Source organism: Nicotiana tabacum, chromosome 5 (assembly GCF_000715075.1).
Source record: "Nicotiana tabacum cultivar K326 chromosome 5, ASM71507v2, whole genome shotgun sequence".
Lineage (NCBI taxonomy): Eukaryota > Viridiplantae > Streptophyta > Magnoliopsida > Solanales > Solanaceae > Nicotiana > Nicotiana tabacum.
This window is the reverse complement of record NC_134084.1, coordinates 137,195,060-137,219,531: the sequence shown is the minus strand read 5'-3', so window position 1 is coordinate 137,219,531 and position 24,472 is coordinate 137,195,060. Positions and strand designations below refer to the sequence as shown.

Below are 24,472 nucleotides of genomic sequence, written 5' to 3'. Positions count from 1 at the left end.
TTCATTTTTTTCTTGTTTATTTTTATGTAGAAATTGTTAGTTTAATTATAATGTTGTTAGTTTTAAGTTGAAGTTCAATTAATTATTTCTTCAGTTTGTTCTTATTAATTTAAAGAGATTTAGTTTTTAATATAGAAATATGTTAGTCCTTCGTCTTGACTGTAATATTGTTAGATTTAGTTTGAATTTGTTAATTGAATTTGTTTAGGAATTGGTTATATTTGCTGTATTTTGGTTGGAATTGATTAGGTGAATTGGTTATAGCTGATGGGGGTAGATTGGTAAATTGCAGTATTTTCAGGGGTAAAATGGTAATTTCTGTAAGGTCGGTGGGGTATTTTTGGAATTGAAAATTTGAACAATTATTTAATCTGAGTGCTTCGTCCACTAGGCATTAATAATATTAAAATAGTACATGGTGGGGGACAAGACATGAGGTAGTGGGGGGTTGATATAATTGTTTAATATAGTGGGGGACAAGACATAAGTTAGTGGGGAATAATGTAGTTGTTTAATATAGTGGGGGACAAAACATGTAGGCATGGGGGACAAGGGAATTAAATAAGAAAAACATTAAGTAGTGGGGGCAAGACATGCAATTAGGGAAATATTTCGGGTTAGTGGTTCAAGATAAGAGTGTTGGTTATAAATAGAGTCATTTTTGCATAGAAAAGGAGAGGTTTTTAGAGAGAGGATTATTTTTGGAGAGAGGCAGACATTCAGAAAATCCTAAGAGAGTGTTGGAGAGTTTATAAAGAGAAAACAAAAACAAAGGGAGAGAGGAGTTTAGTTTCGGGTTTAATACACGCGTGGTTGAGTCTGTTTGTGGTGATGTGGGTTGTTGTTGCTTAGTCTTTTACAAACTTTTGGGTTTGTTCTATTGAGCTTGTTTTGGTTTTTCTTCAAATTTTCCCGGGCCTCGAATATGGTTTGAATTGCTGCTGTTGGGTTGCTGTTGCGTTGCTGTGTTATTACTGTTGCTGACTCCTCCTTCTTTTCTTCTTGTATTGTCATTTCCAGGTACATGTCCTGAATCTCAAACCATGTAGCTGTCCATTTGAAAAATGAAATAAAAAAAAATGGAAACATAACTTCATTGAATGCTTTAGTCTTGTCGTATTTTATCATAATGGATTGTAGTAGTTTAGAATGTGATTAAAATTGTTTTACAACGATTTAGATTGGTTCGGACTGTCGAACTCATGGACTGCTCGGGACATTTGATAGTTTGTTAAGACATGTGGTAATTGAATTTCATTTAGTATAGTTAAGCTTTAAAATTCAAAAGTTATTCAAAACATAAAGCGATCTTGTGATTCACAGTCCTCACTCGTCCTAATAATCGGCAGTGCAATCCCGGAGCCATACTGTTTTGTACTTAGTAATGGCAATTGTGAGTTAGTTGAAAACTGGAGGTATAATTTGACTGTTGGATTTGCTTAACACTAATTAGCCTAGAATAGTTTTGTTGATTAACTCTGTTAAAGGAAATAAGTTTGGAAATTGATTCTGGACTTGCATTTGTTGATAATTGGATATTTGAATGATTGTGGATAATTAGTTAAGGTTAATTGCAACATGAGTTAGGAAGTATTATTAACTAGGATTCCTCCCTTTATTTTAGAAACAAACTTAATAGAAAAAATGTAGTCACTGTAGGTTTATCCTTTTAAATAAAAATGAGACGAGCCTCGCAAAAAAAAACGCACAGATTGCGGGGCCCTCACAAAAATGTATGTGTTAATTACTTAGAACTCGGGATCGGCCGCTTAGCGAACTCCACGGCCTTACCCAAAATAATAATACGCTAATCGCTTTAGGCGCGCATTTTAATAATTTTACCTTCTTAAACTCGGGTGTGCATTTCATGCGACCCAAATCCAAATCCCAAAACACTGAATAAAAATGTATTCCGGATTGCGGGTGCATTTCATGTGACGCAATCCAAGGACATGTTCTTAAACGATGTTCACATTCTTTTAATATATAATAATAAAAGCGGTAAAGAGTTAAAACTTGCACATGAGCTCATAATTGTATAAATCAGATAAACAAGCTGAATATGACAGTTGAGCGACCGTGCTAGAACCACGGAACTCGGGAATGCCTAACACCTTCTCTCGGGTTAACAGAATTCCTTATCCGGATTTCTGGTTCTCGGACTGTAATACAGAGTCATTCTTTTCCTCGATTCGGGATTAAATTGGTGACTTGGGACACCCTAAATCTCCCAAGTGGCGACTCTGAAATAAATAAACAAATCCCGTTTCGATTGTTCTTTAATTGGAAAAACTCCTTCACTCCTTGCGGGGGCGGAAAGGTGTGACACCAACAACTAGATTTTTTTTCCTATGTCCAAAACATCTCGTAGCCTATCCGAAACTCACCCGAGCCCTCCGGGCTTCAAACAAACATGCATACATGTTTTAAAACATCATACGAACTTTTTCGCATGATCAAATCGCCAAAATAACACCTAGAACTACGAATTGAACACCAAATCGAATGAAATTTTTAAGAAAGCTTTAAAACTTCTAACTTCACAACGGGACGTCCGAATCACGTCAAACCAATTCCGTTTCTCACCAAATTTCACAAATAAGTTATAAATATTATATTGGACTTGTACCGGGCTCCGAAACCAAAATACGACCCGGTATCAACAAGGCCAAACATCAATCAATTCTTTAAAACTATTAGATTTTCAGGCTTTTAATTTTATTCAACAAAAATTCCTAACTCGAGCTAGGGACCTCAGAATTTGATTCCGGGTATACGTCCAAGTCCCATATTTCATTACGGACTCATCGGGACCGTCAAAACACGAGTTCGGGTCTGTTTACCTAAAATGTTGACCGAAGTCAACTAAAATTAACTTTTAAGACAAAAATTCTTATTTTCATCAACTTTCAACATAAAAGCTTTCCGGAAATACGCCCGAACTGCGCACACAAATCGAAGAAGGTAAAAATGAGATTTTAAGGTTTAAGAGCACAAAATCGAATTCCAAAACATAAGATGACCTTTTGGATCATCACAATATCAATACATATTATAATAAATATTATCAGATATAAATTTTCTTATGACCATCATCATTAAACATCAAAATATCGAAGCATTGGTGAAAGGATATCTCACAGTTGCATGTCAAGTTCAATAAATATAATTTTAGAGAATCTGAATAGGTTGTATTATAATATTATCATAAGTTTCCTTATCTCAAGTATATCTTACTAATTAATCTCTCAATAAAGAAGACAAACAACTAACTTCAGTAATTGGAAGCAAAGCCTGGAATCCCAATAAGGCATTTGAGGTAGGTAGGAAAAGATCTATTCCATCATTTAAAAATAAATTATATTTATTAAATAACTCTAATATATTCTTTAATGGAGTAATATTTATGTAAGTTTTATAGTTGTGTGTATTCAATATATATGGTACAACCAACAACTTATTTTTATATATATAGTACACTAAAGCTAGTATTCTTTAATATATTGTAAGGGTAAATAACAATTTTAGTCCCTATGTTATAGCATTATTCTTGTTTTGATTCCCTATGTTAACTATGTATATTTAGCGAAAAATGACACTGTATAGCCACTGTAAAAATAATAGCCGAAAAAATGTATAAATTTATATATTTTTTGTATATATATATTTTGTATCTTATATACAAAAATTATACAAATGTTATACATTTTTTCGGCTACCAAATATAAATAATTTCTGGCGCAGGCTAAAAGTGATAATACCTCTATATTAAATCGTCAATTAGTATAGAAAACATGTAATTTTGAATTTGACGGACGAATTCAAAGCTCGCTAAGTAGCAATATCAAAGCCAACGAAGCCATAAATCAGATTTGAAATATGAATTTTTTGTACAGCTATACTTCTTCAGCTGCTCTATTTGAAAAAGGAATGGAACTGTTACCAGTAACTTTCTCCGGTCAAAGTTGGGGAATACTAGAGCGACTATTATTTAAAAAACGGAAAAGGGTTAAAATGCCTTTAAATTATTGGAAAAGGTTTAAAATACCCATCATCCACCAATTGAGCGAAAAATACCCTTCCATCCATTTTTTTGGTTCACTTATGCCTTTTGACCGTTAGGTCAATGCTGAATTAAAAAAAATTATTATTCTTTTTGTAAAATTTAAAAAAATTATTTTGCAAAATATTTCGTTTTTTTAAACTAGTGCACCAGTAGTTCACTAATTTAGTAAGGTCTTCTTTTATTTTTTCCAGTTTTTACAAAAAAATATTTTTTTTTTCATTTTTTTAAAGCATTTCTTTTTGTAAAAACAGATTTTTTTTTGTTTTAACAAAATATTTTCGTTTTTTAAAAACTGAAAAAAATATTTTCAACAAAATATTTTCGTTTTTGAATTTTTTTTCCAGTTTTTTTAAAGCATTTTTTTTTTGTGTAAAAACTGAAAAATATTTTCATCTTTTAAAAACTGAAATTTTAAAAAAAAAACTGAAAAAACTGAAAATAGGGGTCAGGTTGTGGTTTTTTTTTTTAAGTCGGATATAAAAAAGGAAATGGGTCGTTTTAATCCGATGCTGCCACATGACACTCCATCCAAAATAGGAGTATTATTGTTCCAAAGTATGACAGTAGGGGTATAGATAACCCAGAGTCAGTGGAAGTGGCACGTCTTTTTTTTAGTTGGACTTTTTATTCGGGTCGGGTCAATTTTTGGGGCGGGTTAGTCCGAGAAATGGTTAGATATGGGTTAGTCTTTCTAATAGGTTAGATATTTTAATTTCGACCAATAAGAAGTTGTCACGTGGAATTTAAATAATAATTATTTTTAAATCAACATTGACCTAACAGTTAAAGGGCATAAGTGAACTAAAAAGATGGATGGAGGGATATTTTTAGCCCAATAAGTGGATGAAGGGCATTTTTAAACCTTTTCAAATAGTTTTGGGGCACTTTTAACCCTTTTCCATTTAAAAAATAATAATTAGAAATGTCTTTTATTTTTCTTTTTTGACAAGGATAAAAAATTAACAATGTTCTCAAGCACTTCAGAGTTCAGTCTGACCAGTTGGGATTTCCATGCTCATACATATAAAAATGAGACTTCATAAATTATTGATTTCACTGCAAAACTTGTTCCCCAGCCTGATCGAGATAATCCAAACAAACATCGTTAAGGTTGAGGCATCTCAGTAAAAAAGGTGTAGAACCATCATTTTTACGCCTTAAATCAATAGACAAAGGAACTATAAAGGAAAATTTGCCGAGCTTCTGCCAAAAAATGAACTAAGAACTAGAACGAAGAAAAGGCGAGGACAAAACTGCAGTAGTACCTATAAAGGTGCATTTTTCAAATATGTCCTCTCGTAAAAGCCAGTTATTTGGTCAGCCACAGCCCACATAATCGCCTGCCCAGGTGGGATCCTCATGAGCCGGGGAATTAACCCCTTCCACAAGGCACGTAATCCTTCTTCTGCATGTATTGTTGAGATGGCATGAAACATACCTCTGTACTTCAACTCACCCACGGATTTACTCTGAGCCATCAGCCTTGTTTTCACAACATCAAATGGACCGGTACATATGGGACCAGCTGTACCTGCCAGAAATCCTGATATCATAGATTGCCAGGGGTGAAGAACTTTTCCGTCACCTTCATGTTTCTTCCACAACATAGTGTCGAATGCATTCTTGGCTGTAAACATGGCGGCCTGATTCGTCCCATTGCGCATAACAGTTGGGGCAGCACCTGCCCAGAGACCAAGAATGCCTTCTTCACGAACTATCATACGAGCACAGTGTATAGGTCCCTTGTATTTCAAAAGTTCAGTGCTTAATCCTCTCTGCTGCTGTAGTCTAATCTTCACCACCTGCACTAACCAAAGTTTGACAATCTTTTAGTGATTTAAGCTGACTTCCCTTTCAAAATCTATTTCTATGCTATTCCATTTTAGAAATGCTAGCAGTAATGCCAATATTATGCAAAGTGGCAAATGACCAGAAATTAATATCACGTAGATGCTATTCCAGACAAGTGATACAGGACAACCTTCGGTTTGGAACCGCGAATACGTATTCCACTTCAAGCCTAGCATCAGTCGAAAATGAAAGTAAAGCTCAACAAATGAGCATATACAAATGGACTCGAGTTTAATCATTTTACAGATGCTTTCATTAGCTTTTAAAGACTTCTGTATAAAAATGTGAAACACATGTACAGTGCAGAATACAAGCAATTTGTACGTGCCCTGAAGTTGAAGCATCACAGTTAAGCTAAAAAAAAAGTATTCCATCCAAATGTTTCCACAGCATCCTTTGAGGACCCTTCCATACTCCTCAGGAATCACTAGGTATCCATCACCATCAACTAAGCTCTCTTTTCCGTTCAAAGGAGGATATCAAACTTGAAGGACAATATGAGTTGCTCTGTAACATCAATTTCTATTAAATGGATGGTCGTCAATGTAAATTGATAAAACCTATGATAAAGCTTGGTCAACTCCGATGTATCACAGTGAGGCAAATTTCTTCCTATCTGCTTTTACAAAATCTGTTTAAAGTGTTGGCTGAATATGTCACAGAACTTTTGAGTGCTTGGACTCAACTAAACCAAATTCTTCTCTATTGGTAAATTTGCATACATCCTCACAATTCAAAGAATGAGCCACTACGTATCTTAAAAAGAGAAAACCGTTCCCTGTTGATCCAAGTTCCACTACTTTCTTTTGGAACAGGTGGCTAATAAACCCTTGTACGATAAATAGCGTTGGTCCTCTCTGCTCCCTTTACTGCTCTGTCATATTATTCTTTTTTCACATTAATGAATCACCGGATGTCACAAATCCGAGCTATTTACAGGAGTCTTCGCCAACAAACAAATAAAAATCCAAAGTGAATGATACTTTCCACCACCTAAAAGGAACATTATATGGAAAAGCAACACATTTGGTCCTTTGTCCCACTCTCCCTAATTCTTCTTCATCTTAGCACCATTTTGAATCGCTCTTGACATTTTGATATTATACTCCTATTTATTTTCAACTATATTCTGTAGCACTTAAATTTCTAATGCTCTTTGCTGTGTTGTAACCATGGCATAAGCTTTCATCTCAGCAATCTTACTCTATTTCCTCTAATTTTTTCTTATCCAACCTAGTGTTCTTATTCCAATACCCCCACTAGAGCTGCGTATCCAATTATTATTTTTTTCTTACAAGGCACTAAAGCTGCATATCCATATCTAAACTTTGATTTCTCAGTCTAGTTAATTGTGAAGCGACACTCCAGAGCTCCTTTTTCCCTAAGCCTTGCTTTCTTGGTCCAATCTATCTTATTCAAGGAGAATCGTGAGTATGTTATACACCGATTCTCCCCTTAACCCCACGCTAACCGGGAAGCACTTGCACTTCCTGCACAGGGTAAGCACCCTTTATCAAACTTCGAACTCCACTTAGCCAAGGACCTCTTCTATCTTGGTGAATCGGCTTTATCTTACGTCCTTCTTGGGCACTTTATTACCTGCCTTCAACTCATTGGGCAGTTGATCAACACTAATCACAAATAATAATAGTAGAACTACTAATACTTCTGGGCATATCTATTAATTTGAATGAACTAGAAAATTCCTAATACATATATTTTTATTACAATTGCTTTGTCCACAGTTGGGCTACAAAATTCCTATTTTCGAATAAGAATAATCAAACTAACAAATGTTACAATCATCGATCCTAATATATGTTCTTTTCACTAGCAAGGTTTTTCTCCTTCCTTAATTCTTCAAGAAATAAACCCCTTCCCTTAAACCTAACTATATATTACCGGCCATTTATTGGAAAAATATGCTTAATCAACTGGAAAATCACATAAATCAGCTACGGTCTGCACTGAGCATATATGGTTTCCACAGAACCTCAAAATCAGCTACGGTCTGCACTGAGCATATATGGTTTCCACAGAACCTCAGTTTAACCCCATCTGATCAAATACCTACCACTCATTCTGTGACAAATTATTCATGGCTTTGTTTGAAATTTAAAAAAACATGGATAATTAGAATGTTCTTCCACTATGTGGATAAAGTATAAACCAGCATATCATTCAATTAATTGTCCCACTCTACGTATTAATGTCAGACTTGAAATTTTATGCAAACAAAAGTGGTTCTACAATTGGAGATGAAGTCAATAGATTGAAGGATTTGTAGTCTAACGTGAAATCCAACCATTCATATACTAATAAAAATGAGTAGAAAAGTATCAAATAGCGGATGGTGTGCTGAGACAACCTAAAATAAAACTGACACTTAATTTGGGAGTTGAGACATAATTTTTCTAGAGAAGTGCAGGTAATTGCAGAGAAATGACAGTAAAATCTAACCAGAAGATTGATAATTCAGTTTTTGCAACTTTTGAAACACTACTATGTATAAACTACTTCCTTCATTTGCTAGGAATTAGCATATTTACTTATCTATCACATGACTGCAGCAAATATGAGAAAAGAGAGTATAAAAATGAAAATTTAATTTCTTCCTGTACAAAAAAGAGGAAGGGTGGCTTAATTACCAGCAAATTCTCATCCCTTATGAGTGATAATGAACGATGATCAAGAGATCTTAAGTCATTCTAAGCCTAGTCTTTGGTGAGTGTACATGAGCAAGAGAAATGACCTCAGTTCTTGGAGAAGGCAGGACAAAGACCCTGCTAATCCATTCTTCTAGAGAAAATGTATTTGGGGTTTTAAGGGATATTTTTGTCCTATGTTTATTTTTGCCTTGTTCGAAGAAATAAAAACAAAAATCTGAAATGAGTCCAAACTATGGGTGCCCAAACTCTAATAATGTAGAATATAGACACATGTTCAATTCTTTGTTTCAGGTCTACCACATTGTAACAACTTTTATATATTTTTGTTGTTATAGCAATTTAGGTGTCATATTCTAGAGGAACTTATGGTAAGCAACCTCCACTTCCAACCAAGAGGTTGTGAGTTCGAGTCTCCCCAAGAGCAAGGTGGGAAGTTCTTGAAGGGAAGGATGCCGGGGGTCTATTTGGAAACAGCCTCTCTACCGCAGGGTAGGGGTAAGGTCTGCGTACACACTACCCTCCCCAGACCCCACTAAGTGAAATTATACTGGGTTGTTGTTGTTGTTGTTGTATTCTAGAGGAACTTATCTCAGGAACGACAGGAACAATATAGCTACAGACTTTGAAGCAGTATTTGGTAGTGCGATCAAGTGATTGAATGAAAACTCACCTTTAAAATAAACACCCTATTAACATATGGTGTACCAACTTGATAAGCTTCTAATTGGCATTTGCAAGTATGAAAACAATCTAAAATCAATCTAAGTTATTGATCCTCTATCCAAATCACTCTGTTTTAACAGTGCAGAATCATTTCTGCATGTAAAGTTCATTTTAGTTTTTCTTTACGGTCAGCAACAGTCTCTCATCATACCCACTAATTTTTTTTTCTTTTTTCTTTAATGGATAATGACAATTAATTTATATTTTACCTACACTTTTTATGGTTAGTTTTAGTACCATTTCCTTGTTATTATCAGTACTTCAAGCTGCAATATCACCAAGAGAAAAATCTAACGCACTTAGGCAAAAAGAAACGAAGCTCCAGGTGACTGGATAGTCCATCCGTCCTAATTTATGTGATCCTATTTCCTTTTTAGTTTGTCCAAGAAAAATGACAACTTTCTATTTCTAGAAATATTTCAACTTTAAACTACCAATTTACCCATAATGAGAATATTTCTAACCACACAAATATGAATGGCTTGTTTAAGATTACAAGTTTTAAAACACTTCCTTTTTTCCTAAAACTATATATGGCTTGCACAATCATTCATCCATCTCATAAATTACGGATGGAGGGAGTAATAATCAGACGAGTTCTCAATAATTATCTAAGATAAGTAATCAATTGCCATACGAGCAAAACTAATACCTCAAATGGCGTGACAATAACAAGAGCTTCAAGAACACCCGCACCGAAACCAGCCATGACCCGACCCTGTGGGCTAAGCTTACCCGTTTCCGAATTCTTAAACGCACCCTGTAAAACCGCATTGGAACCCATACGCAGCGCATATTTGAGAGTCAAATGAGTAGCAAACGGCGTCAAACCTTTCCACAAAGCCCGTACGCCTTCATTCTGAATAGTTGTCGAACCGCAATGAACAATCCCTTTATAAGAACCGGACCGGTCCAGTTGAAGCCGGGTTTTGATAACGTCAATGGGCTGTAAACAACTGGCTTCCACAATACCACCCAATGAACCGGAAATTGCTTTCATATATGGTGGAATTGTTTTCTTATTCGTTGAATTTTGTTCAGCCATTGAAATGAATAAAGCAGGGGGAAGTGGAGAACTAAAACGATGACGTTTTAAAGGTCCGTCTCCTTTTCCCCTGCTTTAGTGTTTCTTCTTGTTTGGAGTTTCAAAGGAGGAAAAATGGCATATTTATCAGACGTAAGAGAAACGTGGTGAATTTTGCAGAAATTATGCTTCTTTTACTTCTTTTTTTAATTAAATTCTTGATTTGAAAGAAATATCATGACGACCATTATTTTTTGTGAAACTCACGTGCACTTCTTATACTTAATTATTTTTCTCATTCTTTTCTTGTTTTTGTTTATTGTTTTTTCAATATTTTAAAGGATGTTAAGTAAAGTTGAAGAGTTGGAGTTGACTACTCAATAGATTGAGAAGTCACTAAAGAATTGAGTTATTCTTTACTTCTTTAGTTCGTTTGGTACGAGGTATAAGAAGGTATAAGACTGATATAAAAATTTAATATCATCTTAATATTTTGTTTGGTTAGTATATCGGACGTAAGTTATCTTGGTGTTAATTTTAATACTGGGATAATTTATACCTTATAGAAGGTGGGGTAATTAGCACCGATATAACTTATAACTTCTTCTTAGAAATAATGCAATTGTCATTCTTAATACAACATACCAAACAATGGATAAACAACAATCTCAGCATAACTTATCCCAATATAACTTATACCGCTATAACTTATACCGCTATAAATTGTATTCCAACCAAACGACCCGTTAAAGAATTGAGCTATTCTTTACTCCTTTAGTGAATACAATCTAATTATTACTCCATCCGGTCCATAAATAATGACCAATTTACTTTTTTATTTTGGTCCAAAATAAGTGTTCATTTATATAATCAAGAAAGAATTCAATTTGTTTTTACAAAATTACTCTTATGTACATATTCTTAAAAAGTTTTCTCACTCCTTATATTAAATATTTAATTAAGGGTAGTTTAGTCATACTAGATATTTTTGTATAGTATTTAATATTTTTTTAATGGGCGTGCTAAAAATAAATTGGTCACTTATTGTGAACCGAGGGAAGTAATAATTTCGAGATAAAACACTAAAGTCATAAGGTATCATTTATAAGGGGGATTCACCTTTTTAATGGAGCTGTCGCGCGAATTATCGGGCCAATAAATTTGAATATCAAATGATTAAATAAATAAAAAAACTTAACACAGATAAAAATAGGTTTTATAGACGGTGGATTTAGAGAGAGAAGTTATAAAGAAGCAAAAATAAATTATGTTTTCTGATATAAAAGGGACAAATGTATGTTCATAACGGAAAAGAGAAAGAAAATGGCTTCATCAAATCTGTGTTTGTCGATGTAAAACTGATTACAAAGCAAAAGATTAATGTTACAAGAACAAAATTAGTTTATTTCTACTCCTGACTCAAAACCCGAGATTATGCTTAAGACTCCAATAAAATATAGAGGCCAAATTAAGATTTCAACTTTATGAATTCTAAATTTTAAAACGACGACTTTAAATACTATTAATTGGGTAAATTCAATATATGTATATATTTAATAAACTTTTTAACACAAATACACTGTTTGAGCAGAAGTTATTGGATTCGGCTGAACTTGAATACGGACTTCTAGCTCCGCCCCTGATCAAATCGCATTAAAGTACTTAGAGATCGTTTGTTATATGGGATAAGGATAATAATAAAAAGGCAGTCTGGTGCAATAAGCTCTCGCTATACGCGAGGTCCGAATAAGGATCGAACCTAAAGGATTTATTGTAAACGGTCTTATCCTGTATTTAATAATATTGTACCAAATATTTAGTCAAATACAGTATTATATATAGGGTTAGACATGGTAGTGGTCCTCGTACACTAAACTTATTGTGTTTTTGGGGTCATTGCCAAGAGGTCAGCGAAGGATCCAGCCTGCAGTGCAAGCTGTTTCTAAGCTGGTGAAAAAGTTGCAATAACTGACTGGGTATTACTAAGCTTTTAATAACACAACTAATAATCAATTCAAAAAGTTGAAATACAGACAACTTTCCTGGATGTGTTCATTAAAGCTTTTCTAATGACAAGTTGAGTTCTAATTCTCTAACAATTAGGAAATTAATTTAATCCTTGTTGCTTCCATAGACAGTCGACAAGTTCCTTCGGTCCACTTTCATTTGATTTTTTTTGTTATTTTCACTCATATTAATGTATCCAACTTTTAACATTAATTAATAATAAAATTGACCATATTAGCCTTAATTTATTTATTGAAAATATAATAATCACTCCTAAATTCTTTATTCCAAAGATAACTTTAAAAAAGAAGAAGCTAATCTATTCTTGATATCTAAAAAAATCAAATAAAGTGGGACGGAGGAAATATTAGTTTATATATAACCCTATACTATGAGTGTCAATCATAATCAATAAAAATGTAGTTCGTTGAATCTCTCTAAATCTGAGGGTTAGGTGAGTAATGCTTATGTTTGAGTCATAAGATTGAAATTAAGTAAACTCAAGTAACATCTCAATTAAGCATTAAAAACTGGCTCAATTCATTTTTAGTTAGGATATAAGTATGTACTTACTTAAAGTTAAAATGATTGGATATTTCATGCCAAATGTTTGGTTATATAATCTATTCATTAATGTTAGATCAAATATAAAATATAAGATAAACAAGAACTAAATTAGATTGATCAATAAAAGCATGATGAAATAACCCAAGGTTTAAGCAGTCAACAGTATAATATGCGGAAGAACAACCCAACACAGCCCGGTACCGGGGTGTCATTAGTCATGAGCATCTACAAGTTCTAATACAAGTCTGAGAAGTCTATAAACTATTACAAACTGTCTGATAAAGAGATAGAAATGATAAGGGGGAGAAACACGAGACTGCGGACGCCAAACAGCTACCTCGTGGACTCCAAAATCTGCCTGGAGCTCTCAACTCGCACTGGCAGGATCCGCAACGCCTAAATCTGCACACGGGATGCAGGGAGTAAAGTGAGTACTCCAACTCAGTGAGTAATAATCATAAATAAAGATTGAAAGCAGGTAATCACGTAAGGCACAAAAACATGCTATAATGAAGCAGTAAAACCATTAAAACAGTGAATCAGTAAAAATACGAATAGTCCTTTAAGTTCAGTTTAAACTTCGGAAAATACCTTTTCAACAATTAAACAGATAATGACAAGCAATTAAGAAAGATAAACACATAAAGGTTCGCCCATCGGGCGCAGTATCAACAAATCTGCCCCTCAGGCAACATCTCACAATAATACCAGCCCCTCGGGCTATATCTCACATCACAATGGGTACTCGCGTTCACTAGAGGTGTGCAGACTCCTGGAGGGGCCCCTTACGGTACAAGCATAATCTCAAGCCATCTCGTGGCGTCATCGCTAAGCTCTCGGCCTTATATCAACAAGCCACCTCGTGACGTACATATCGTAGGCCCTTGGCCTCATAATCAATATCAAATATTTCCTCACAACATAGACCTTCGGCCTTACTCAGTCGAAATCCTCACAAGCCACTCGGGCAATAGTAAAACATGATTCTCAGCCCAAAATAGCATTTAAAAGATCATTTAAGTGTTAAAACAGAGTAAACACGAAAACAATGAAATATGACATGACTGAGTTCAAGTATAAAGTCAAAATAGTGAGGAAATATCAATAAAAGTCCCCGAAGGGTTCGAATAGTTGACACAAAGCCCAAATATGGTATTCAACCCAAATAATGATTGTCTCACGTGCTTACAATGATGATAGCAAATAGATTTCAGTCAAATACGCAGTAAAATAATCATTCAGGACGGACTAAGTTACAATCCCCAACAGTGCACGACCCCACGCTCGTCATCAAGCGTGTGCGTCACCTCAATATAGCACAATGATGTGCAAGTCCGGGGTTTCATACCCTCAGAACACCATTTACAATAATTACACACCTCAATCCAGCCAAATCTCTAGCCTACGACATTTTTGCCCCTCGAATCAGCCTCCACTCATGTCGAATCTATCCAAAAATCAGAATCACGACGTTAAAATATGCTAAGGGAACAAAGCTGAAGCGAAAATAATCAATTTACAATACAAATCCCGAAATTACCAAAACCCGACCCCCGGGCCCACATAAATTCGATAATTTTTACATCAATGGATTCCTTATCTCCCCACGAGTTCATACATATCAAAAGTACCAAAATCCGACCACAATAGGTCCCTCAAATCCTCAAGTCTAGGTCGCCAATACCAAGCCCTAGTTTCCCCAGATTTTAACCTTAGATTCCATTAATTATAGCTCTAATCCGTGAAATAATACCATAGAAACGAGTTTTAGGTCCAAAATTCTTACCTCAATGAAGTTCCCTTGAAATCCCTCTTCAAAATCGTTCAAAATCGTCCAAAAAGCTCTAAAGCCGACTAAAAAAATGGTGAAATAGCTCAAAAATCGCAAAGGACACAATTTATACCTTCTGGCCCAGACATTTTCGTATATGCGGCCAATTTACTGCTTATGCGGTAAAGGCCACCGCATCTGTGGTCCTCACTTAACTTCCCATTTTCCGCATCTGCGATGCCATAACCGCATTTGCGCCTTCGCAGGTGCGGTCCCACAACCGCATTTGCGGTTCCTGCCTTCCCAGGCCTTTTCCACTTCTGCGACCTCTCTTCTCGCATCTGCGGCATCGCACATGTAGTTCCCAATCCGCAGGTGCGGAAATACCAGAAGCAGAAAATCTACAGCATTCTTCAAAATTCCAAACTCTCCGTCAACCATCCGAAATCACCCCGAGGCCCCCGGGACCTCAACCAAAAGCACAAACATATCCCAAAACCTTATTCAATCTTGTACCAATCTTCAAAACACCTCAAACAACATCGAATCATCCAAAACACATCGGATTCAAGCCTAAGTTTTCAAAATCTTTCGAATTCCACTTTTGATAAAAAACACCAACCAAACCACGTCCAAATGACATGAAATTTTGCACACACATCCCAAATGACACCACGAAGCTACTACAACTCTCGGAATTTCATTCTGACCCCTATATCAAAATCTCACCTACCAACCGAAAATCGCCAAAATCTCAACTTCGCCAATTCAAGCCTAAATCTACTCTGAACCTCCAAAACTCATTCCAGTCATGCTCCTAAGTCCAAAATCACCTCTCGAAGCTAACTGAACCATCAGAACTCACATTCGAGCCCTCTAACACATAAGTCAACATCTGGTTGACTTTTCCAACTTAAGCTTCCTCAAAAGAGACTAAGTGTCTCAAACCTTCTCAAAACCTTTCCGAACCCGAGCCAGCCAACCCGATCACTCATAGAACCGATAGACAAAGCAATAAGAAGCAGAAATGGGAGAAATAGAGTGGTAACTCATGAGACGACTGACAGGTTTTTTTTTGTTACAAATAAAAATACAATTTTCCCCTCAAATATGAATCAAATATGAATACTAGATTGGAGTTTTACAAAGCCCCTTATCGGATTTGAACTAATGACTTACGCCTTACCATGACGTTACTCTACCATTGAGTTAAAAAGGCTTTTTTGATTTAATTCCAGAATTATAGGCCTATATTTCTTGGTTTTAATAGGACCCTTACAAGAGTTGTTTTTATCTACTATTATTTAAAAATAATAAAGTTATTAATGATTGGACGAAACCAAGAAATAACCCATCACGTGTGAAATTATAGAAGATTCCCGTTAAGATCAAGCAATTCCATCGAATTGAGTATGATTGTATGCATGGGCGAAGCTACACTATGGTAAGGGTGGCCAGTTGACCAACCTTCGTTGGAAAATTACACTACGTATATAGGTAAAATATTAGATTTTAGAGGTATTTAACATATATTGAACACCCTTTGTCAAAGATTTTTTTTTACTTCTTTCAAGTTTGAACACCCTAAGGAAAATTTCTGGCTTCGCCACTGATTGTATGTGTGATAATATCTACTATACGAGGAATATCAATGAACCCGATTATTGCAATTGCTCAACGCCATTATTCTTGAACAACTTGGAGTCAGCCTTCTTTTTGCACTATTACGGATATGATAATAATGGTCAAAATCGGATTCAATTGTCAACTGCCCCTACCGGAAATAACATTGATTACCGATTCCGAAGGAACTGGAGTTACATCTCATTTCCATTCAAGGGTTCTTATGCATTTCCACACCCACGTATGATCATTATACTTCAACCAAGTTATTCTATTCCACCTCTTAGAAAGAAAAGTACTTAAATAAAAATATTTACATGGCATGGCGATACATTTATTACAAAACTTCTACCCGAGAACATGAAATGGAATAGTAGACAGTCAAGTGAAATCGAATCCACAAAATAATTTGATCTATGGACAGTAGCATTGTGGTAAAGGTCATAATGCAGAGGAATCATTACCACAAGGCATAGAGGGGGAGGTCATAAGCGTCTATACCGTAAAATCGATTTTCGACGGAGTGAAAAAGACATATATGGTAGAATCATAACCACAGAATATGACCTAATCAAAATGCATAAATTTGTCTCATACACTATGAGGATGGTGAGAAGAGATATATTTTATATCCAGAAGGGCTATAATTGGAGATACCATTATTTTTGGTACATAAGCTCCTATAAAAATGGGAAATGCCATACCTTTGAGTGTGGTTTGAACTATTAATTTACATAATTGGAAATAACCAATTAGGTTTACGACGAAACTTAGAAATTGATCATCCAATTTGAGTACCTTTGTAGGATAGACCTCAACAGAAAACTGAAGATTAACGACAACAAATGATTGAGTTTAGTAGTTCCTCATATAAAATTATTGACTCTAGCAGAGACGTGGTTATCTGAAGTAGATTCTCTCTTTTGTATTAGATGCCGAACATGTTGTGCCCCATTGACTAAGAAGGAGGCGTCTACAAACACTTATATAAACCTTCTAAAACTAAAAAGAGTCGACAAACTCTTCTATTCTACTCTCTCTGGGAATCCGAAGCTATGCCGGCGACCCGCACAGTTAGTTCCTTTTGTTCCTAGAGGAGGTCCCCCTTCCTCTCTTCCAGACCGCTATTGTGGCCTACTTCTAGAAAAAAATGCTGAACAAAAATGATTTTTCTAAAGTTAAGGCAGCAGATCGGTCGTCTGCGAGACGGGGACGAGAGTAGCAGTAAGAGAAACGATAAGCCCTTCAATCTACTCCTCAAAGTAGGAATGGAGGACCACATTTGTAATAAGTCAAATAGATAGTTCTACTCACATCAAGGGAAGCTCTTCATTAACTGAGAAGCTCATTGGCTCGCTTTTGACTATAGCCTCACATTTAACTCTCTATTCATTATCGTTGGCTGCCAGGATTAAGAAATATCAATATATCAAGGGCTAAGCGTACCTTTCTCTCAGGAACAAGAAATGGAGCTATTAAGTTAGGGTGCCACTTTCCTTTTTCTAGCTCTTCTTTGGGTTCCCTATCAATGCGTGTATGCCTTTGTCGAAAAAAAAGGGGAATCACAAGAAATTTTTTATAGACCTAGGTTTAATTCCATCAGTGAATCATTCGAGAACGAATTTAGTGAGACTAATCTAATCTTATTCAACCTTAGATGGGAATTAGGGCGAAGCCTGGGGCGGTCTATGCCGTCTTAACACGCGGAACACCAACCCGAAGTATGATTTGAAAATCTCTCTCTACCTTCACAAAACTTCTCGCGCCTTTCTCATAATTTTGACTTGCTCTTAGGCTACCGTTGACCGGATTCATGAGACCATTTCAGTCTACACATACATGGTTATCTATTGGGTGGAACTTTCTCAATCCAAGCTAACTAATAGAAGAAAATAGAACAAAAAAATCTTATAAGAGACTCACCCCATCTTTACATAAGTAATTTCTTGAACGGAAAAAATAGACGCTTTCATGGACTATTTTGACTTTAAGGATTAGTTTCATCATTAGCTAAAGAAGAGATAGAAGGGGGAAGCTTAGTCTGATGCAAAACGAAGAACCTTACCGGGGCTTGACATACCGCGAATCATCTTGAAAGAGAGGGGTGCCTTCGGGAACGCAGACACAGATGGTGCATGGCTGTCGTCATCTCGTGCCGTAAGGTGTTAGGTTATATCCTATTTTAAGAGGGATAATCAACTTCGCAAATATCGATCGAAACTTGAACCCTTGTATAGGTAATTTCAAAAAGCACAACAACTGAAATAGGTGTCCCCGAAAATTCCCAACACTTTAACGTCAGGGACAAGTAAGATTATTATCTGGTTTATCCGCCATCGTTATCATAAATTGAATATCCTATTAATGTGCCAGCCCTAGCCCGTCTTGCTCTTCCATTTTTTATGAAGAGAATGATTTTTTTTTCTCGAAAGATCAGAAGAAGGGGTCCAGATCTCTTGCGGGAATGATTTGGAAATTTCTAGATGCTTCATGAAATGCTTCTTTCGGAGTTAAACTTCCGTTTGTCTATATTTTGAGAAAAATTATCTCCTGTTTTTTGTTCCCATTCCCATAAGAATGAATACTATGATAAAACTTCTAGTACTATGTGAACTCATATTGGCCAAAGTAGAAGAGAAGAAAATGGTAGAGAGATTCGGCATGATGCTCACTTAGTGAAGACACATCTCACAGCTCTAGGATCCAATTTCTCATGAGAGGTCCCGGTTACATAGACATAACACACACCCAAAAATGGAAGATATAGATCAAGAATCTATTAACATATTTACGAATCCCAATCCTGGAAATATAGCATCTAAATTTTCTTTACTACCCACGACTTCGATACACTTCAACAAGTACTTCGTCTCGAGTAGGACACTGGTGATCTCTACATTCACCTATGTAATTTTGAAATCTGCTTTCAAGCAGCTCCATTTTCTAATGGCCGTTCTAAGTTCCGGGGTTGGGTCGAATAGGATCGGATCTGATCGTAGCTTTGAGTTCAGGTGTAACCATTTCGGTTTCCATTTTGGTTGTAGGTGTAACCAACCCACTATTAAGAATATGGCAGAAAGAAATAATAAAAAAAGAGCGTCAGTATAAAGATCTTCATTAGTGCGCAAATCGATTGTATACCACCACTAATAATCTTTACTGAATGTGACATTGGATCTATACGTTTTTGAATGTTAGAAATTTTCAATCTAGTAAACTTAGAAACAAATCATATAATCATATATTTATATACTAGATGAAAAACTCAAATTGGCGAAGAATATGGGCCTGGGCTACTTTTATTGGCACTATATTTTTATTTATTTTTGTTTCTAATTGGTCAGGAGCTCTTTTACCTTGGAAAATCATACAATTACCTCATGAGGAGTTAGTCGCACCCACAAATGATATAAACACTACTGTTGCTTTGACTTTACTCACATTAGTGACATATTTCTATGCGGATCTTACAAATAAAGGACCTGTTGAAGAATGAGCCGGCGACTCATAGACAGTGGCTTGGTTAAGGGAACCCAGCGAAATCGTAGCGAAAGCGAGTCTTCATAGGGCAATTGTCACCGCTTATGGACCCGAACCTGGGTGATCTATCCATGACCAGGATGAAGCTTGGGTGAAACTAAGTGGAGGTCCGAACCGATTGATAACAATCCTCATAAAGTTAGCATCGGTTCTGCAATTAAATTTAAGCGTGGAAGCTTTTCAACTGACTTTATTGCTCTCTTTTTTTCGCTTCTCTCTGTATGTAAAATTTTAAATTGGACTACAGTAGTTTTCTTCCTAATTTTATGCAAAATTCACAAAAAATTAGAATTTTCCTGGAATACTTGTATCATTTTAGCCAATAAATTCGATGTGTTCTTTTATATATGGACGATCAAAGTGCTTCAATAAAAAAACAGGAGAGGGGACAATTGAAACTTTCAAGAGAAACAAAACTACAATCACACAAGTCCATGTAAAAGGATATATCAAAATGGTTGTTGTTTCAGTGGAGAACTTCTACAACGCTTCTATCCCCGTTTCCTTTCTTCTTCAATCGCTTGCTTCACCCTCATGATATCCATGAAACTTTAAACCCCTAGCGGAAGCCTGACTCCTTTTGCATTTCCATGGGACCGGTGTAGGATCAAGAAAGAGCTATGGTGCTGATACAACCATACGTCCAAATATATAGTGATGGTGTTGTTGCCATATGCGAAATTAGAAAATGACCTTGGATTGCTAATGGCTTGGTCCCATTATCTCATTCATCAGAACAATAAACCTATTTATGCTAAATCATACTGCAGGATGTTTGGATATGGTGTATCTGTTATATAATGGTTTAAAAATATAATGGTGAAGAGTCCTTTCAAATTCTGTAATTAAGTGATGCGTGTATAAGGTGCAATTGAAAAAATTTGGAGAAATCCATGATAGCATAAAGCTGTAACTGAAAGAATAATTAATTTTATAAATGAAACTTTATGTAAAGGCATTAACATATCAGAATGGAAAATAAATTGAAGAAGGGAAAAACGAGGAAAAAATTGTGAAAATCTGAGAAAAAAAGATAAATAAGAATGGTGGCTTAAGAGACATGCCACATAAGCTTTTCAATTGCCCAGCTTTATATAAATATATAGATATAGATTTTATTTATTATTTCTCGTTAGAATAATCTTTATGCACCTGGAATATAAAAGACGGAACGGAAAAAGAACAGAAATGAGGCAACTGAGTCTTTAATCTAGAAAGCGAATGGAATTAGTTGAAAAGGTAGCCGAGCTTTTTGACAAGTCCAAAGTCTACAAAGCAGATTGTACAATGAATAAACAACATATTTCTGAAAATGTCCTTCATGTCCTCTCCAAGTCCCAACTCCCACGTATTATATTAGTAGCAATTTGCCAAACAAAAAATAGTTGAAAAGACAGAAACAAGCTTTTGAATTCCTTCATGCTTGAAGCTTAGAAGTAACGGAAGTCAGAAATAGGCCAAAAAACAATAAGTTGGGTTGACCAAATTAGTGCTTTTGGCTTGTTTTAAGCACTTTTGACTGCGCCAAATAGTGAAAAAAGCTAAAAAGAGCTTAAAAGCTGATTTGACCAGCTTAAAATCCAATCCAAACACGCTAGGAGATACCCTGTACACCAAGCTTCCAAATCATTGGTTCTTGAAAGACTGCAAACGTAAATCGGAAAATAAATTAATCACTAGCACAAGGTTATATATATTTGATTGTGAAGAGCTTCAGATTTGATACCTCAAAATTTTTGGACACATCCTCCACCTTATTAACAAGTTCTTGCCTCTTCTGCTGAGCTGCAAGTACCAAAACAAATGGTCACAACAGCCTAAAAGCTTCAAGAGGACAAGGGAAATGCTGGAAATAGTAGTTACCCATTTTAGATAGATCCTCCATTCTTCTTGATGACCTCACTGCAAATCTTTGAAAAGCAGGGCTATGATAAAGAGGAAGAAGGCATTTTAGTAGGCATTACCAAAATTACTAAAAGGACTTCCTTTCCTTTTCTTTTCTTTCCACTGAGAATAAAAAAGTGTACATCTATAAAAAAATTTAGACAAGTATAGTTTTCCTTTTACCCAACAACCTAGTGACATGATACAAAGTTCCTAAGACTGCATAACGTTTCCGAAACAACTACGATGACTACCAGAAATAGTAGGCAACAGAACAAACGAGGATGACTTAGTCCAATAGGCTACCACATATTTAATGTAAGGCAACCAAATTTAATAGGTTTCTTGTTCTTTGTTTAGTTAAAACTACACAAAAATGAAAATCACCTTTGACTTTGCTTGTAGTTGCATAGCAAGAGACAAGGATTGGGATGCACTACGACATAAGATTCACATATACGACAGCACACAGCAAACCACCCTGGAATTGATGAAAGGACATCTTTGTTCCAGTCAAAGCAAATGACATCATGGAAACAGATACTTGGAAAAAGAAATGTCTTTCTCAACATGCACTAAGATAGAATAACGATAAGAAGATGTATATCATCTCACAACCATTACAAACGTACAAAATTAAAATGAGGAGATGACCAAGCAGCCTCAATTCATCAGATTTTTTAGAAGATGACCAAGGATACGTAACTTTTGCATAAGAAAAGTTGTTTCTTTTTCTGGTTCTGATTTTTTTCTAAAAAATGAGCTTTACTAGCTTTTCTTGTTCAACCAGCTATCATATTTTTGTCACTGTCCAATGACAAGCACGAGAAAGTGTCCTACTTTGTCTCACGTTCCATGCTGAATGAGTTATCTTGTGAAGAGGTGCAGATTCAGGAACAGCCAAATATGGGTGAATGTGATTACTTTCAGAAATTAGTTATTCGACATTATAAATATTTAAAGAAGGAAAGTATATATTCCCTTTGTAGCATTTCATGCAATGGAAAAGAAAAAGATAGAGAAACAAAAAAAATAGACAAAAAACCAGAAAATTAAAATGGAGAGAACCACAAAATACAATAAATAAAACAGTGCTTTCATAGAAACAGTGCTCTGCATTTCTGAACTTCAACTATTGGAGGATTAAGAGCCAGAGGATGAGTTTTGTTCCTTTAACCTAAAGTGAGGTTTCAAATTTGCAATCAAATTAGTCATTTGTGGTGATTTTTTTCTTCTTTTTTTCTTCCAAAGAACTATTTTTCTTTCATTTGGAGAGATGTTTCCTTCTCAATATTTAACTTTATATCAATTCTAAAGTTGTCATTTTTAGAGACTCCAGATTGGATCATAAATAAAAATAGATGAGAACTGAGCTCATTCAGAAATAGTTTTGAATTCACTAAAACATGTAAACTAATGTCTAATTATAATAACATAGCTCACAAATGAAATTAACAAACACAAACTTAGATTTATTTCATTTTTGGGAGATACTATCAGCAAAATGCTATAGCGGGCAGCAGAAAGATAACCCATTTCATAATTTCATTTTTCATTTTTGGGAGATACTTTTACAGAACATGGGTTGACCTATATAATCCATCACTCAACCCCTATTAAATATGGGTGGCTTGGGTTTTAAACCATTGTTGCCCAACCCATTTACAGCATCCCCAAACCAATCCACCCCAACCGACCCGTTTAACAGCGATATACATCACCAACGAATAAATGGCAGATCTTTCATACAAGACAAACCCATCTTAAGGTTCCTATCTTAAGGTTCCTAATATTGGCATTTGACACACGCCTCACCAAGGTGGATTATTGCATCGTATTCATAGCAGCGAGCTTTCTTCACTACTAACGAATTTTTCTTTTATTAAATGATCAAGCAAAATTTGAGGTGCAACAAAAAGTAAAGATGATTCTTTTACGAGAGAATATATGCACGAAATTGATTACAGTAAGTTATAAAAAAGCTCAATATTGTCACCCCCCTTCCAAACAATAACAATAACTATGCCTCAGTCCCAAAATAGATGGGGTTGGCTATAGAAATCCTCACTTCTTCAATAAAAGCTCAACTTATGTCACCTTCCCTAAAAAAAATTCAATTTTGACTTGAAAAGAATAATAAAACTATAAATTTGAATTTAAACGGAAAGAAATAACTCAAAGCTCAATCAAACAGTTTATAAAAATAATTACCTGTTGGCGAGGCCATTGACGATTAATTCATTGGCGACATAAGAAATAACTCTATGAAGGAAATTTCCTCCACCAGCCATGGCTGAGATTGCACCAACTATCAACAATTAAGAAAGTGAAGCAATAAATAAACAACTACAGATTTTTATTATGAAAAATCGAAAAGGTGAGCAAAAGGAACGGACGAGATTGATGAAACCCTAACTTGCGAAACGAGGAATTGGATTAACTGTTGGGGAAATAATATTTATAAGGTGACTGGACTAGTGGGCTATGTGGTCTGAGTAATTATGGGCTTACAGATATGGGCCAGCAGTAAAAAGACGAGGAGGTAAAAGAAGAAAAAGAAAGGAAACTACCTAAGATAGCCGCTCTAAAAAATAATAGCCGGCAAAATAAACTCCTTTCATTTTAATTTATGTGAATTTAGTTGCTTTTTATTTTTTACCAAAAAGAAATATCTCTTTTCACATTTGAAACAATTTATTTTTATGCAATGATTTATAGTCACACAAAGTATATGTGCTTTATTTTAC

The 24,472-nt window shown here is 35.3% G+C and overlaps 1 protein-coding gene and 1 long non-coding RNA gene across 3 annotated transcripts; both read right to left on the bottom strand.

The window, feature by feature from the left end:
* Nucleotides 1-5,102: 5,102 nt before the first annotated feature.
* On the bottom strand, nt 5,103-10,496 carry LOC107813398 (mitochondrial succinate-fumarate transporter 1-like). The gene is made up of 2 exons (XM_016638668.2): nt 9,962-10,496; nt 5,103-5,868 (listed from the first exon to the last, which is right to left on the bottom strand). Exons 1-2 carry the CDS (start codon nt 10,352-10,354, stop codon nt 5,332-5,334), a joined length of 930 nt encoding a protein of 309 aa, XP_016494154.2. The 5' UTR covers nt 10,355-10,496; the 3' UTR covers nt 5,103-5,331.
* A 10,549-nt stretch (nt 10,497-21,045) lies between these two features.
* On the bottom strand, nt 21,046-24,158 carry LOC142181241 (uncharacterized). Of its 2 annotated transcripts, XR_012709830.1 has the most exons (5): nt 24,122-24,158; nt 23,937-24,033; nt 21,705-21,766; nt 21,568-21,626; nt 21,046-21,485 (listed from the first exon to the last, which is right to left on the bottom strand). It is a non-coding gene; the product is annotated as an uncharacterized LOC142181241 (long non-coding RNA). The 2 variants fall into 2 exon arrangements; XR_012709829.1 differs by having other exon boundaries at nt 23,937-24,126.
* Nucleotides 24,159-24,472: the final 314 nt, after the last annotated feature.